Raw genomic sequence first — 13,321 nt, forward strand, 5'->3', positions numbered from 1 at the left:
ATATCTAATTTACTTTTAAATTCGGTAATACGACTTTCAGCGTTCGGTAAAGCAATTATTCACTCTAAATAGATACCTGTACTATATATGTAATGTATCCATTGGTAATGAAAGTTGCATTATACATTGTATCTTTATAATGCCGTGCTACATCGCGTAGGTAACGTGAATTATTATCACAAATGATTATTTTATATTCACGAAAGTGAACAAATATTTCAACTGTTCTGCAATGTTCGTTTAATTAGTGGCTCGTCGAATATCCGAAAAGAAATCAACATTCGTTAGGCTTTTACGTATTTTATACCACTACCTGACATCCTAATAAGAATCAGCTTTTTAAATTATCGTTGATCAAAGCTGGATGTGCGCGTACCTTAATATCGCCACTATCATCGTTGCATGACTTTCTTTTTTATTTTTATTTTTTTAAATCATATCGTTCCATAAGTAATATCATTTTCACGTGTAAATGATGTTGTAAATCTCTGTTAAAATAATCGTAACATTACTTATCGAACGAGCTGATACGTAATCATAAAGGGGCAAATCCATAGAAGATACTTGTTGCATCGATTTCCTCTTTTTCTCAACGTTTTGTAAACTTTGCAAAGATATATACTGTTCAAGCATGCACGTGTAAGTTCGACTCGAATTGCCAGAATATATATATTGAACACTTTTGTGAAAAAATTGCACCGCATTTAGCTTTACGTGTTAAATGTTCTTTTTATTTGTCGTTCACGATCCAACTATCGAAACGATTAGGTAGAAATTGAAAACGTTTACTTACGTTGGCTTACGAAAACTCGTCGAAAATCTCTGAGCGTTCGTAGGTCTCGTTCGTTGACTAAAAGCGTTGTTATCTGAAATGAAAAAAAAAAAAGAGAAAGGTAGAATTGAGAGATAGATAGAACCGTGACTAATGACCCGACGTCGTCGGCATTTTTTCAGAAACCTCTGGTCCGCCAGCCGGAGGATACCATGTCGGTGGATAGGATGCAGCACTGCGAATTACATATGCAACCACGAAAAAAAAACTGCTGCAGGTCGTGGCTGTCCAAGTTCCCGACGAGGTCCAAGCGCATCGACGTCATCTCACGGATCTTCTTCCCTATCGTATTCGCTATATTCAACCTCGCGTACTGGTCCACGTACCTGTTTCGGAAGGAGGAGGAGGACGAGTAAATGTCGACGAGGAAGCGCTCGGATCATCAAGGAACGTGGCTCGCGGCCATTCCCATCATACTCACACGAAACATCGTACGCGTCCACGTCAACAACAGTACCATTGTCGACAATATTATCACTATCACCAACATCAACATCAACATCAGCATCAACATCAGGCAAATCCGCAACAGACCGGTGTGCAACAACATCCGCCGCAGCAACAACCACCACCGCCCCCGCCGGCGCAGCATCAACCGTTACCAACGCGACGTCATCACCATCATCGTTATCGTGGCCGACACCCACAGCCGAGGTCGGCCTCGTTCTCGTCGTTGCACAACGCCGAGGGTAGCGGTCGATATTCCCCGAGAAGCTCTCAACACACCTGCAGACGCCCTGCGAGATCCTCACCCTCGCCGTCACCCACGCCATCGCCTTCGCCCACCACCTCTCGCAGAGCGACACCCTCGCCACCGGCGGTTGCCGCGCAACAAACCATACCACCGCAAAACTTTCGCCGTTTTCAACGACCATCGCTTCCACGTATCGAGAGATGCTGTTCAGCCGTTCTACCGAATAAATGGTTCAATTGTCGTGCTAAGGGTACAGCGAGGATCGATTACGTATCGCGTATCGCTTTTCCCGCCACCTTTATCCTATTCAATCTTGGATATTGGTCCACCTACTTGTTCCAAAGCGGTGAGAACAAGGATATGAACAAGTAGAACGTTTGTCTATTTCCGTGCGACTGAAATCAATCCCTGATCGATCGTTCTCTGTATCTTGGATCATTTTCTAACGTATATTGTAAGCGCATCGCGTCTGTGTAATTGAATCGGTGGCTCGAGAAAGGGTACAAGTTTAAAAGATACATTTTTTCTGAGATATTTGGATAAATAGCTTTGGCTGTTGCAATTTCATTCGAACGAGCTACGGTTAAATATTTTGTTTAGGAATTTTTTTCCGATTCAATTGCCAGATGTGCGGAAAGGAATGAAGGATAGATAGCGATACAGGGAACATCTTCGTTTAGTGCTTTCTATGCTTGTTTAACCCTTGTACGGGCAATCGAATATGATTGAAGCTTTAATGTTTCACATCTTTTGCATAAATTCTTTATTTTAAAAACGTGAGAACAAAGAAAATTGTCAGAAAGAAGTATAGAAGTGGGTACCAGGTTGCCCGTCCAAGGGTTAACACGTTGAATGCCACGAACTTAATACGGTCGAATAATTGAAAGAAGGATTTTTAATAACATTAATATTATAATGGTAACGGAAAGTAGGGAAGGAAAAATTTCAATTGAGAAAAATGTTAAAATTTGTCGTGCTATAGACAGTCATTTCCTTAGTGGCAATCAACGTGTTAACGATTAACGAAAGAACAAAGTGTACTTGAACGGAAGGACTCTTCGATAATTCGTGCCTGAAGTTCGATGACCATATATTAAAAGACCAAGGAAAGCGCAACGAAATAACAACGCTCGGTACGGTAGGAAGTAGTGTCGGCGAATCTATAAATATATATATGTACGTATGTATACATACAACATTCGAAAACGGTGTAAGGGTTTTAAGTCTTAATCGCGAACGTACACATACATTAAACACACGTTACACACACACACACACCCGCGTACACACCTGTAACATATTCGGAAGACCGCGTGCCACAGGATAAAAATCAATGTAGTGGGCCCTGTATAGCCACGGCCTGTTAACCAGAACTACGTGCGAATAAATTTATAAATAATATACTTAATATAATTGACAAGTAAATCGTTAAATGAAACAATGATTCCTGTGTATAAAAAAAAAAATCCTCAGTCTAACAGAGTTAAAAAATAAAAAAAGAACGAGTCAGTGTTAAACGTTCGTTCAGTGCGACGATTAACATTGACTCGTGATATAAATAAAGAGAAACGGAGGTGACATTCTCGAGGGGACAATTAGTCGATATTAAGAGAAATCGCATTATCACGAGACGTACAGTTTAGATTATTAATTAATATCGAGCGAGCGGTAGTGATAAACACGAAACGAGAATTTACGTTACCCTCCCTTTTATTGCGAGACCTCGTTTTAAATCGGGATCTCCTAAAGTATTGCTCATTGACCAGTCGAGACTGAGGATATTGTTCAATGTGAAATATATAGGTGGAAGGAAAACAGACAAAAAAAAAAAGAAAAAAGAAAAAAAAATATTAAAAAATGGACTGAACGAGTGGATCGAACGAAAGAACGATTCACCGAAACGGAACATAGAAACTATTTCCAAACAAGTGTATTTGCAAGTGTTGTCGATACCCTTGAAAAAAGAAAAAAAAAGTGTGTTGCAAGTAAAAGCCGAGCTTACTCGCTCGTGAAATTTACGTAAACTAATTTGTGTATCCAAATTAGAGTTTTGAAACTTTTACAGTCAGATTTAAAAATTTACTTGGCGGGCAGATTTCGCGCCAACGTGTTAGAGCGTCAAAGGCGCATGCGCGAGGTTTGAACATGTCACGTGCTCAGTCAGTGAAATTTCTATTGGCAAGTTAGTTTGTGAAAATTTTATGAGCATGTAAACCCAGTTTAAATACGAAAAGATTTAAAAAATAAAAGAAAACGATTTAATTTCTCCGTGCGTGCTCGTTTAGTTGTCGATTAGGTTATCGGTTGCGCGGACCCGCTGCATACGATGTATCTGAAACGAAAAAAAAAAAGAAAATCTTCCATCGGGCGGGTGTACGACGTATATTTTATATTAGTAGGTCCATTAAGGATCAAATCGTTCGATTATGTTTTTCGTTTCTTGCATGCGAACAGTTTGTTTCTCGCGAGTATTTGTACAAGCACAAAACATAGATTTCCTTTCGATAAAGAATCGTAGGTTAAGTTATCGAACGAATCCTTTGGCGTTTCTGTTTTACCGTTTGGTTGTTAATCGCCATATCGATTCGTCGTTAGTTCGATACATCGGTCGTAAGCTCTTAGTTGAAAGGGGACAGTGAGACAAGACGTAACGTACTTACACGATATTTAAAATCGAAAGAAACAATTAAGAGCGTTATTGTGTGCAACTATCGCGCATTCGCAGAAAAAAAAGAAAAACTTTATGCTAATTTTAAACGTCGTTTAATGCTGTTATTGCGTTTGCTCGTTCTCGTTGATTTTGTTCGTTAATTATAGTACAATGTCGGATCAGTATAACGTCCTGCTCAATAACGACTGACAAACCAATTATGCTGATTAATTGTATATACGTATTCTTATCGTGAATAATGAGGTAAACAAGCGCTGAATGAATTCCCGAATTTTCAACCGAAATTCGATTTTATCGAACACACCGTGCGACACGTGACCGCAGATATAATAATTGATCAAGAGGAAATGATGAAAAATCGTTGTAAACCCGATTGGATAGGGTATCGTTGATCGTCGAAAGTTATCCAGACAGTGATATTATACGTAGAAGTTGAGGATAGAAAAAGCCGCAGGTTCATTTTAATCTTAATCATCGTTGATCACTGTCTAGAAGATAATGGAGGGTGAACGAATATCACCGGGCCTGGATCACGTATAAATATGGTAAATTATTATATAATCTGCGACAATGCGTATCACGTTCATTCTTCGTAATTCAAACCAGGCAATCACGTTCTCATGTTTTATATAATTATTGGTACAGGTACAGAAGGGTACCATTTTCGGATGGAATCATTCCAGGCGTGTTTTCAACGTGCAGGAACGTTCACAGGATATAATAATGACGATGGAGCATTGCGAATGATTTTTTTCAGGATGGTAAAACATTTTTTGGTAATATTGCAGTGAATTGCATTACTGTGGCTATTTGTTGTTAAAAGGCACCTGGAGTGACTCTAACCTTATCGTCGTCATTTTTCAAATTTCAACCGAATAGAAAAAAAGAAATCGATGAATCAAAGATGACGGTTTTTCATTTAATTCGGGACTTTGGTAATGCGAGCGATCACCTTACGGAACGTACATATTATTTTTCACGATATTATCAAAAGAAACGAAGCGCGATTTTGAAGTACCAAACAGTGATTGGGGCAGAGGATTAGTAAGTTTATAGAATTTCTTTTATCGTCGCTCTAATCGAGCGTTTAATCATTATTTGAATATATTTTAATTTGTTGCATTGTTGCAGGAATGAAATTAGATATAACAGATTTATTGAAATGTTAAACAAAATGAAATTGAAGAAAGGAAAGGTTGGCATTTTAGTAACTGGTTGAACTGAATCATTAAATGATCGAAATTATAAAGTTAAAATATATTAAATTTAATATATGAAGCATCCAGTGCTAATTGGCAAGTATAAGTAAATTTTTAATGTACATTGGTGAATATCCATTGTATATATGATACAATATAGTAACATGATTAAACTTGTTGCAGTAGTAACTTTATTGAAAGAGATTATTCAAAGCAATGGAAGAAATCTGCACTGGAAATATTTCATAAGATTATCAGAATTAATAGAACTATGTCATTGTTTGAAGCATGGCACTGTTACAGCACATATCTATGATTTATAGATTCTTTTTCAAAATGTATATCATACTTGATATTAGAGGAGTCTGTAAATTATATTAAACATTTGGATACACATAAAATAATTACAGGTACATTTAATTTCCTTGCTACAGGTTGTAATTGGTGAATTTTATTTCAAATGCTTTTAATTTTTAGAATTCACGTTTCATTTCAACTATTCTATCAATGAGGGATCTGTAATAAAAGATATAAAGTCACGAAATCATTATGGAGACAAAAGAGAAATTAAGAAATTGAACTGAAGTAATGAAATTGGAAATAGATAGAAAAATCTGCCCTGTAACTTCAAAATCGCAATATTACGAAAAGAGGTAAGGTATTTTAAATTTCAAGGTACACACCTAAAGATCTAATTTTTATTGTTTTAGTGTGTTTACTATGTAACATTATTATAAGTACAAAACGTTTCTCTATGTAGTTTAAGATATGTAATAAATTGAAACAAGAAAGGAATATATCTATCAGAGAATCATGAGTGTTGATTTTTTTAAAAGAAGTAAAGTAAAAATCAAATAGTTCATTTATGTTGTTACTCAAGCGACTCCCTAATACATAATGCACCATTTGATGTATATTTGATGAATAAGAGATTCTTGAATCAAAAATGTAAGTTTTGATGTTTTCCTATTACCATTTTATGCTGCCACTTTATTTATTTTTAATTATTAAACCTTATATCTTCATACTCACTGTGTTTCTTTCATTTTTACAGATTATTGTTCGTCAAGGAGCATATTAACAATCTACATTCAGTTTTTAAACAAGCAACCAGAACTCCATTTTGCTTCCTGTTTATTTGTTACAAATGTAATTCGTTTCTAAGTTAGATTAATGTAAATTACTCTTTTTTGTAACTAATTTATTCCTTCAATTATATACATTTTTGTCTTTGAAGCTAAAACTTTTAACCAAAACGTAATAGCTATTCAGTTTATTGTTAATGTAAAGTAATTCATTTAATAAATTGATAATATTATAGAAATATTGATTTTGTATGTTTATTTAATTCCATTTTAATGTAAATTTTCATAGGAGGGAAATGAGCGAGACAGTAGTTACAAAAATCAATATTTATTAAACATTAACAATTAAAATATTATTACAAACTATTAAAAAAGGTAATCTGGACCTTTCTCCTTATTTTTCGATCATACAGTATTAGAAATAGTTGTAATTTAAGATAAAACTAATGAAAATACAGCAAGTATTTAATTAACTGCACAGTCTCCACAATAATTATTAATAATTCAGTAATTACAATTAAAATTTGTACAAATGTGGTGTCAGAAAATTCCACAGGCATTATTCTTCAAGAATTAATCATAAAAATTCAATGTTCTGTAGTATGAAGCCTGTAATTAATAATTGTTCTGCAATCCGAATGGTCTGCCAAAAAGGGCGGGAACCATACCTCTTAGTATACCTCTTTGCACATTCTGTAATCCTATTACCAGGAGCAGATTTCAGATCGTAGGTTCCCCCACTCCGCCACTAAAGAATCGTGCCACCTCTTTGCACATTCTGTGATCCTATTACCAGGAGTAGATTTCAAACCGTAGGTTTCCCCCACCATGCCGCCCTCGTAACCTACTGCGCATCCTGTTCTGCGCAGATTTTTGTGCCACCCACTTCCATTTTGATGTGCTCCTGATACCCGGATACAGGGTTTACATTTTTTGCAAATTTCTAAGCTTGTAGGTTGTTAATCCATACAAAATTGGTATCAATAGATTGCTTAAAGTCTGCTTTATCTTCTAAAATTATAAAAGTTCATAAAATGTTTCGGATTTACGAGAAATTAATGAGAAAAGTTGCAGTAAGCTACAATAAAAAGTCGAACTGAAATAATGATTAATTATTGCGTCTAGACGCTACAAATGTTCACAAAACTTATATTAGAAATTCAAATAAACCTTACTCTTTCTGAAGCACTCATAAAAGTGCAGAAAATGTACCTAATAATTGAGAAATTAATGAAAATTAGGAGGCTCGATATGCGGCAATGTGGTGTTTACAAGAATCGATGTTTACTAAATATTTACGCATCAAATGTTACTAAAAATGATTAAAGAATGTAGTTTGAACCTTTCTCTTTCTTCTCTGATCGCAAAGTGTCATTAATTGTTGCTATATACGATAAAATTAATCAAATTTAGGAGGTCGGAATTTTGACGTATGTCGCAATATAGTGGCTACAAGAATCGATGTTTATTAAACAATAACGCATCAAATGTGATTGAAAATGATTAAAGAATGTAGTTTGAACCTTTCTCTTTCTTGTCCGATCGTAAAGTGTTATAAATGGTTGCTATTTACTGTAAAATTAATGAAAATTGGGTGGGAGTTTAACGCGAATCATAGCCACATCATTGCTACAAGAATGACTAATAACTAAATAATTACAGCAAAGATATGCACAAATTGGATATGAGAAAATTGCGCAGATATTATTCTTTAAGAGTCAATTATAAAAGTTTACTTTTCAATAGCTATTAATGAGTAATTAACGATTTTTGTATAACCCGCATAACCTGTATATTTTCGGCCGGTCTACTGCGCAGCCTGTTTTGCGCAGATGCGCGCCAAACCACTGCGCATGCGCGAAACGTGCCACCTCTTTGCATATCCTATAATCCTGATACCAGGAGTATAATTCGAACCGTAGATTTCCCCCACTCCGCCTACCTTAAAATAGCGTTACCTCTTTGCGCATTCTGTTATCCTACTACCAGGAGCAGTTTTCTGGACCGTAATTCATAAGTCTTATAAACACCTGGTTTATAGCCGTCACATAGTTCATTAGTTTTATTGCAAAATATATTGTTTAAAATTATCGGTACCTGTTTTTAATTTCCTCAGACCGTCAGAAATAGTTAGTTATCTTGTTATTTTTATTTTTTCCAGGTTTTAGTTATTATATTCATTATTTTTAAAACGCAGTTCATAAGATTTGTAAAATTATTTATTTATTTCAGTGACAAAGAGTGATGCATATAAGTGATTGATATTGTAATGAATTTAAGGAGGTGGAGGAAATGATGGTTCAGTAATGAAAATTCCTTTTTTATTGCTGATAAATAATTTTTATTAAATGTTATGTATGGTTTATACTGAGTTGACCACGGAGGTAATTAATTCTCTTACAACTTAAAAGAATCAGGTTAGTAAACTGTTGAACAATAGCTTTAATCTTATAATTTTTATTCTTTTTACATACAAATGAAACGGAATTATCAACATTTCTGGAATCTGGTTTTGTTATCAACATCAACGTTACCACTGGTTCATGGTATCTCTTATAGACGAAGTTTATGTTTCCACGAATGCCGGAAAGAATACGATTAATTATTAGTATGTTTAACTGGGATTACATAAATGAAGACCTTTACAATTAATGTGCAGCGGCGGCATTATTGTTTTGTTAAGTGTTCAGGCTGTTATTATTGTACTCGCCAGAACAACTTAACCTCCAACGAAATATGTTTCCGTCGAAAGATTTAGGAAAAACGGATTACATTAGTTTAAATATCCAAGAAAGCGCAACTTTCGCACGTGGAACATCGCGTAGTCTCTGGAGAGTAAGTCTAAAACATTTCTTTCATTTATTGTAAATATTTTTCTTTCAAATTTTATATAAAAAAACCATTCACACATATTAAGCAAGTAATTATAACCTTATTTTTCAGCAATGGAATCAGTTGTCGAGATTTCAAAGAAATATTCTTTACTTTGTAGTCATTACAATTATATTAGTTATATTTTATTTGTTACCTGGCGATAATAAGAATGGAGTGTTAGATGAAAGTGACTATAGTAACATAGAAGTAGTACAAGATACACTTAAATATGAAAAGGTACCATCAATGCTCTAAAAATGAATAAAAAAATGAATGATTTAAAAAAAAAATTATAATTTCTAGGCAATAGAAGATATTGTAGTAGATAATGCAAATCAAGAGCATAAGGGTGGTGGGGAGGTGATTGAAGAACCTGAATTCCAACCAGAAATAAACCAAGTAGACGATGATCAAATTGGAGAACCACCTCAGCCTAAGCCAAACCCCCTTAGATTCAATGGTAACATTATACTTTCTCATTGTCATTCTAAATTTAATCCTAATATCTGCTAGTAATTTTGTAATTATCTGTAGGTCCACAAAATAGTAGACAAAGAGCTGTAGTTGCAGCCTTTAAACATTCGTGGAATGGGTACAAAGAATATGCATGGGGTCATGATAATGTGAAACCCATATCAAGAAAATATCATGAATGGTTTGGCTTAGGTCTTACTATAGTTGATTCCCTTGACACATTGTACATAATGGGTTTGAATAATGGTACTAATTAACATGTTCTGAACGTGTCCTAATCGAAATGATTGTTGAGAAATTAATAGTACTTTCCCTGTTGTTTCAGAATTTTTAGAAGCCAGAACATGGGTTGATAAGAATTTAGTATTTACTTCGAATAGGGATGTTAATTTGTTTGAAGTTACAATTAGAGTATTAGGAGGTCTGTTATCAGCATATCATCTCTCAGGTGACAAGATTTTTTTAAATAAAGCTGTAAGTTATTTCTCGTGTTTGAGAATGATAATATACCAAATTTATACGAAGTTACAAGTTTATGGATTTGTTTAATTTACAGACATCGTTAGGAGAACGTATGATGCCAGCATTTTTAACATCATCCGGAGTTCCTTTTTCCGATGTAAATCTTGGCACTAAAACTGCGCATAGTCCTAAATGGGGTCCTGATAGTAGTACCAGCGAAGTTACATCTATTCAATTAGAATTTCGTGATCTAAGTCGTAGTACAGGGGATCCTAAATACGAGGTAATTATACATCTTATACGAGATTAGTACCACGTACAAACACAAGTATTTAACTATTATTTTTCAGGAAGCAGCTGCAAAAGTTTCAGAACATGTTCATCAGTTGGAAAAGCTTGATGGTTTAGTACCAATTTTTATTAACGCTAATACTGGATTGTTTAGAGAACACGCAACAATTACGCTTGGCGCACGTGGCGATAGTTATTACGAATATCTATTGAAACAGTGGCTTCAAACTGGGAAGACTATCAACTAGTTAGTATTTTTTAATTTATTTCCATTAAAATACAACCTAAGTGTGCAACAATCTAATCGATTGGAAATGCTTTCAGTTTACGAGACGATTATTTGCTAGGTATTTTTGGAACTCAAAAGCATTTAGTAAAACATACAGCCATTAATAAATATCTCTTCATCGCGGAACTAGTTGGAGCCAGTAAAGAGATCAGACCAAAAATGGTAAATTTATCAAAATAGAATCAATCACCGATTATATATTATCAATAATTATGTTTTTCTTATAGGATCATCTGACATGTTACTTAGGAGGCACTTTAGCTTTGGGAGTGCATCATGGTTTGCCATCTGATCATATGGATCTTGCAAACGAACTTGTTAAGACTTGTTATCAAACGTATGCAATTCAGCCCACATTTCTTGCTCCAGAAATTACTTATTTCAACATTCAGGTAAATATCATAATTAATAATTTGTGAAAACACCATAGCGTATAACTGTTTCGTAATTCCAGAAAGTTGATGGAGAAAATTCAATGGATATGTACGTAAAGATAAACGATGCTCACAATTTGCTCAGACCAGAATTCATTGAGAGTCTCTTTTACATGTGGTATTTTACTGGAAATAAAACGTTCCAAGATTGGGGATGGCAAATATTCCAAGTATGTAATTAATATACGTTCTTTTTTACATGGATTCATCGACTGTAATTTAACTACATACTTTGTAATATAATTTAATAGGCTTTTGAAAATTATACGAAAGTTGAAAAGGGATATACCAGTATCGGTAATGTACGAAACGTTGATAATACTAGACAACAGGATATGACTGAAAGTTTCTGGTTTGGCGAAACTTTGAAATATTTATATTTGCTATTCGACGATACAAGGCAATTGATTGACCTGGATAGATGGGTATTCAATTCCGAAGGACATCCTCTCCCGATATATGAATCGTAACTAAATTGAAACATGATTTATCATGTATAAATTTACACTATTAACGAATTCTTAAATGTCTTTTAAGGCCAGTCAATAGATATTGTAATAACGCAGGCAAATAAGAAATTAGTAAAATTAATGTACTCTAAAATACAAAATAGATCTGAACTTCAGGCTAATAATCTTCCACGTTAAAACAATTTTTCAAACATTTTTCGTGCATTATACTATGATAAAAGAAGCACAGAAATTACACATTCACTAGTAATTAACGATTTATACACAATTTTTTACTCATTTTCCAATTCAGAAGTGTATTTTCCAGTTGATCATTATAATCCATTCTGTAATTAATCATTTAATTCGATGAGTATGAAACATATTGAAAATCACACTTGTGAACAGTGTATCAAAATTGTTGAGTACAATATTGTAAAATATATAATAATTGTTACATTATTTGTAGCCTGACATACCAAATCCTTTTCAAAATTCTTTACTTATAGTGCAATTCGTACATCTGTAGAATCGTTTAGTCACACTGATAACTTGTGAATTCATTCAGCTTGAAACCAAGTGTTACTTATGTTACTTTCAATTATCCTAGTCAAATTTGATCTTGTTTATTAACAAATAACAAATACATTTTTTACGATTGTAATACGTGAATATTTATATTTATTATGGGAATATTCACAATAAAACAATATACCACACGCATGTGTGGTATAAATATCGACTATCACTATAAATTTGAAGTAATCTTATTCTTATTTATTGCACATTTTTGTACAAAATATCAATAAAAAATATTCACGTGACTTATGTATAATAAACACTGTAATGTAGCTTTTAGTAAGGGAATGTTATCAAAATAGTTATCCTATGTAAAAAAAAATCAACCGTTAAATTTTGTCTGTAACTTAGAAAAAAAAATATAAATAGTAGAAGTAGGTTATTTAGTTAATTAGATTATATACTAGCAACTTATTAAATTGCACTTTGTATTACACTGTTTTATTACGTGAATATTATATATTGTATCTCCAAGATCATCAACTATAAACTGATAATGTTTGAAATTTTTATGATTTTTGATCATTAAGTTTTAGTTCCTACATCATCCAAATACGTTGTAAAAAGTCTTACAGTAATCAATATAAGCTTCTTACATACGCGTCTTGGTTTCTGTCAACTGCTTATAAAAAGTAAAGTTTGTATAAGTGTGACTAAGTTTCATAAAATTTCTTATACTTATTAATTGACACGGATTTTGAGAAGTCATGGCAGTGCCTTTAATTGTATAATATTATTTCGAAAAATATTTACAACATATCACTTTTATTGTTGCATATCCAAAATAAATCGATTATGTTGTTTCGCATTTATACAATTATTCTTAAATGTAATAACTGTAATTATGTATATGTAGTCTCAAATTTTCTCAACTTATCTATCTAAATTGTCATTGTTATGTACAGTTTGCTCATTATATGTATTACTTTAAGTTAAAATTTTGTATCATTTATATACGTACAAAATTGCATTCAAATAAAGTATTTAT

The 13,321-nt window shown here is 33.5% G+C and overlaps 2 protein-coding genes across 16 annotated transcripts in view; both read left to right on the plus strand.

The window, feature by feature from the left end:
- Nucleotides 1–6,208, plus strand: part of LOC114880651 (glutamate-gated chloride channel) — a 28,589-nt gene extending 22,381 nt beyond the window's left edge. For 9 of the 14 annotated variants that reach the window (XM_029196887.2, XM_029196890.2, XM_029196888.2 and 6 more), the window contains one exon: nucleotides 955–6,208. In XM_029196887.2, the coding sequence (XP_029052720.1) occupies nucleotides 955–1,188 (234 nt within the window). In that variant the 3' untranslated portion in view covers nucleotides 1,189–6,208. The remainder of the gene's footprint in view (nucleotides 1–954) is intronic. The other 5 variants (XR_006829848.1, XR_003790114.2, XR_003790113.2 and 2 more) reach the window with 5 other exon arrangements.
- Nucleotides 6,209–8,486: 2,278 nt separating this feature from the next.
- LOC114874226 (endoplasmic reticulum mannosyl-oligosaccharide 1,2-alpha-mannosidase) lies at nucleotides 8,487–12,839 on the plus strand. Of its 2 annotated transcripts, XM_029183326.2 has the most exons (13): nucleotides 8,487–8,610; nucleotides 8,714–8,865; nucleotides 9,041–9,316; nucleotides 9,425–9,592; nucleotides 9,659–9,815; nucleotides 9,890–10,075; nucleotides 10,155–10,303; nucleotides 10,386–10,574; nucleotides 10,642–10,829; nucleotides 10,907–11,033; nucleotides 11,099–11,263; nucleotides 11,326–11,475; nucleotides 11,557–12,839. In XM_029183326.2, exons 3-13 carry the CDS (start codon nucleotides 9,218–9,220, stop codon nucleotides 11,773–11,775), a joined length of 1,797 nt encoding a protein of 598 aa, XP_029039159.1. In that variant the 5' UTR covers nucleotides 8,487–8,610; nucleotides 8,714–8,865; nucleotides 9,041–9,217; the 3' UTR covers nucleotides 11,776–12,839. The 2 variants fall into 2 exon arrangements, with proteins under 2 accessions (XP_029039159.1, XP_046143524.1); XM_046287568.1 differs by lacking the exons at nucleotides 8,487–8,610; nucleotides 8,714–8,865 and having other exon boundaries at nucleotides 8,890–9,316.
- Nucleotides 12,840–13,321: the final 482 nt, after the last annotated feature.

Source organism: Osmia bicornis, chromosome 10, assembly GCF_907164935.1.
Source record: "Osmia bicornis bicornis chromosome 10, iOsmBic2.1, whole genome shotgun sequence".
In the NCBI taxonomy this organism is placed as follows: Eukaryota; Metazoa; Arthropoda; class Insecta; order Hymenoptera; family Megachilidae; genus Osmia; species Osmia bicornis.

Coding starts and splice junctions, on each gene's coding strand:
- LOC114874226 (XM_029183326.2), top strand. CDS start 9,218: ATGTTTCCGTCGAAAGATTTAGGAAAAACGGATTACATTAGTTTAAAT. Junction 9,593..9,658: donor ATACACTTAAATATGAAAAG/GTACCATCAATG, acceptor TATAATTTCTAG/GCAATAGAAGATATTGTAGT. Junction 11,264..11,325: donor TTACTTATTTCAACATTCAG/GTAAATATCATA, acceptor TCGTAATTCCAG/AAAGTTGATGGAGAAAATTC.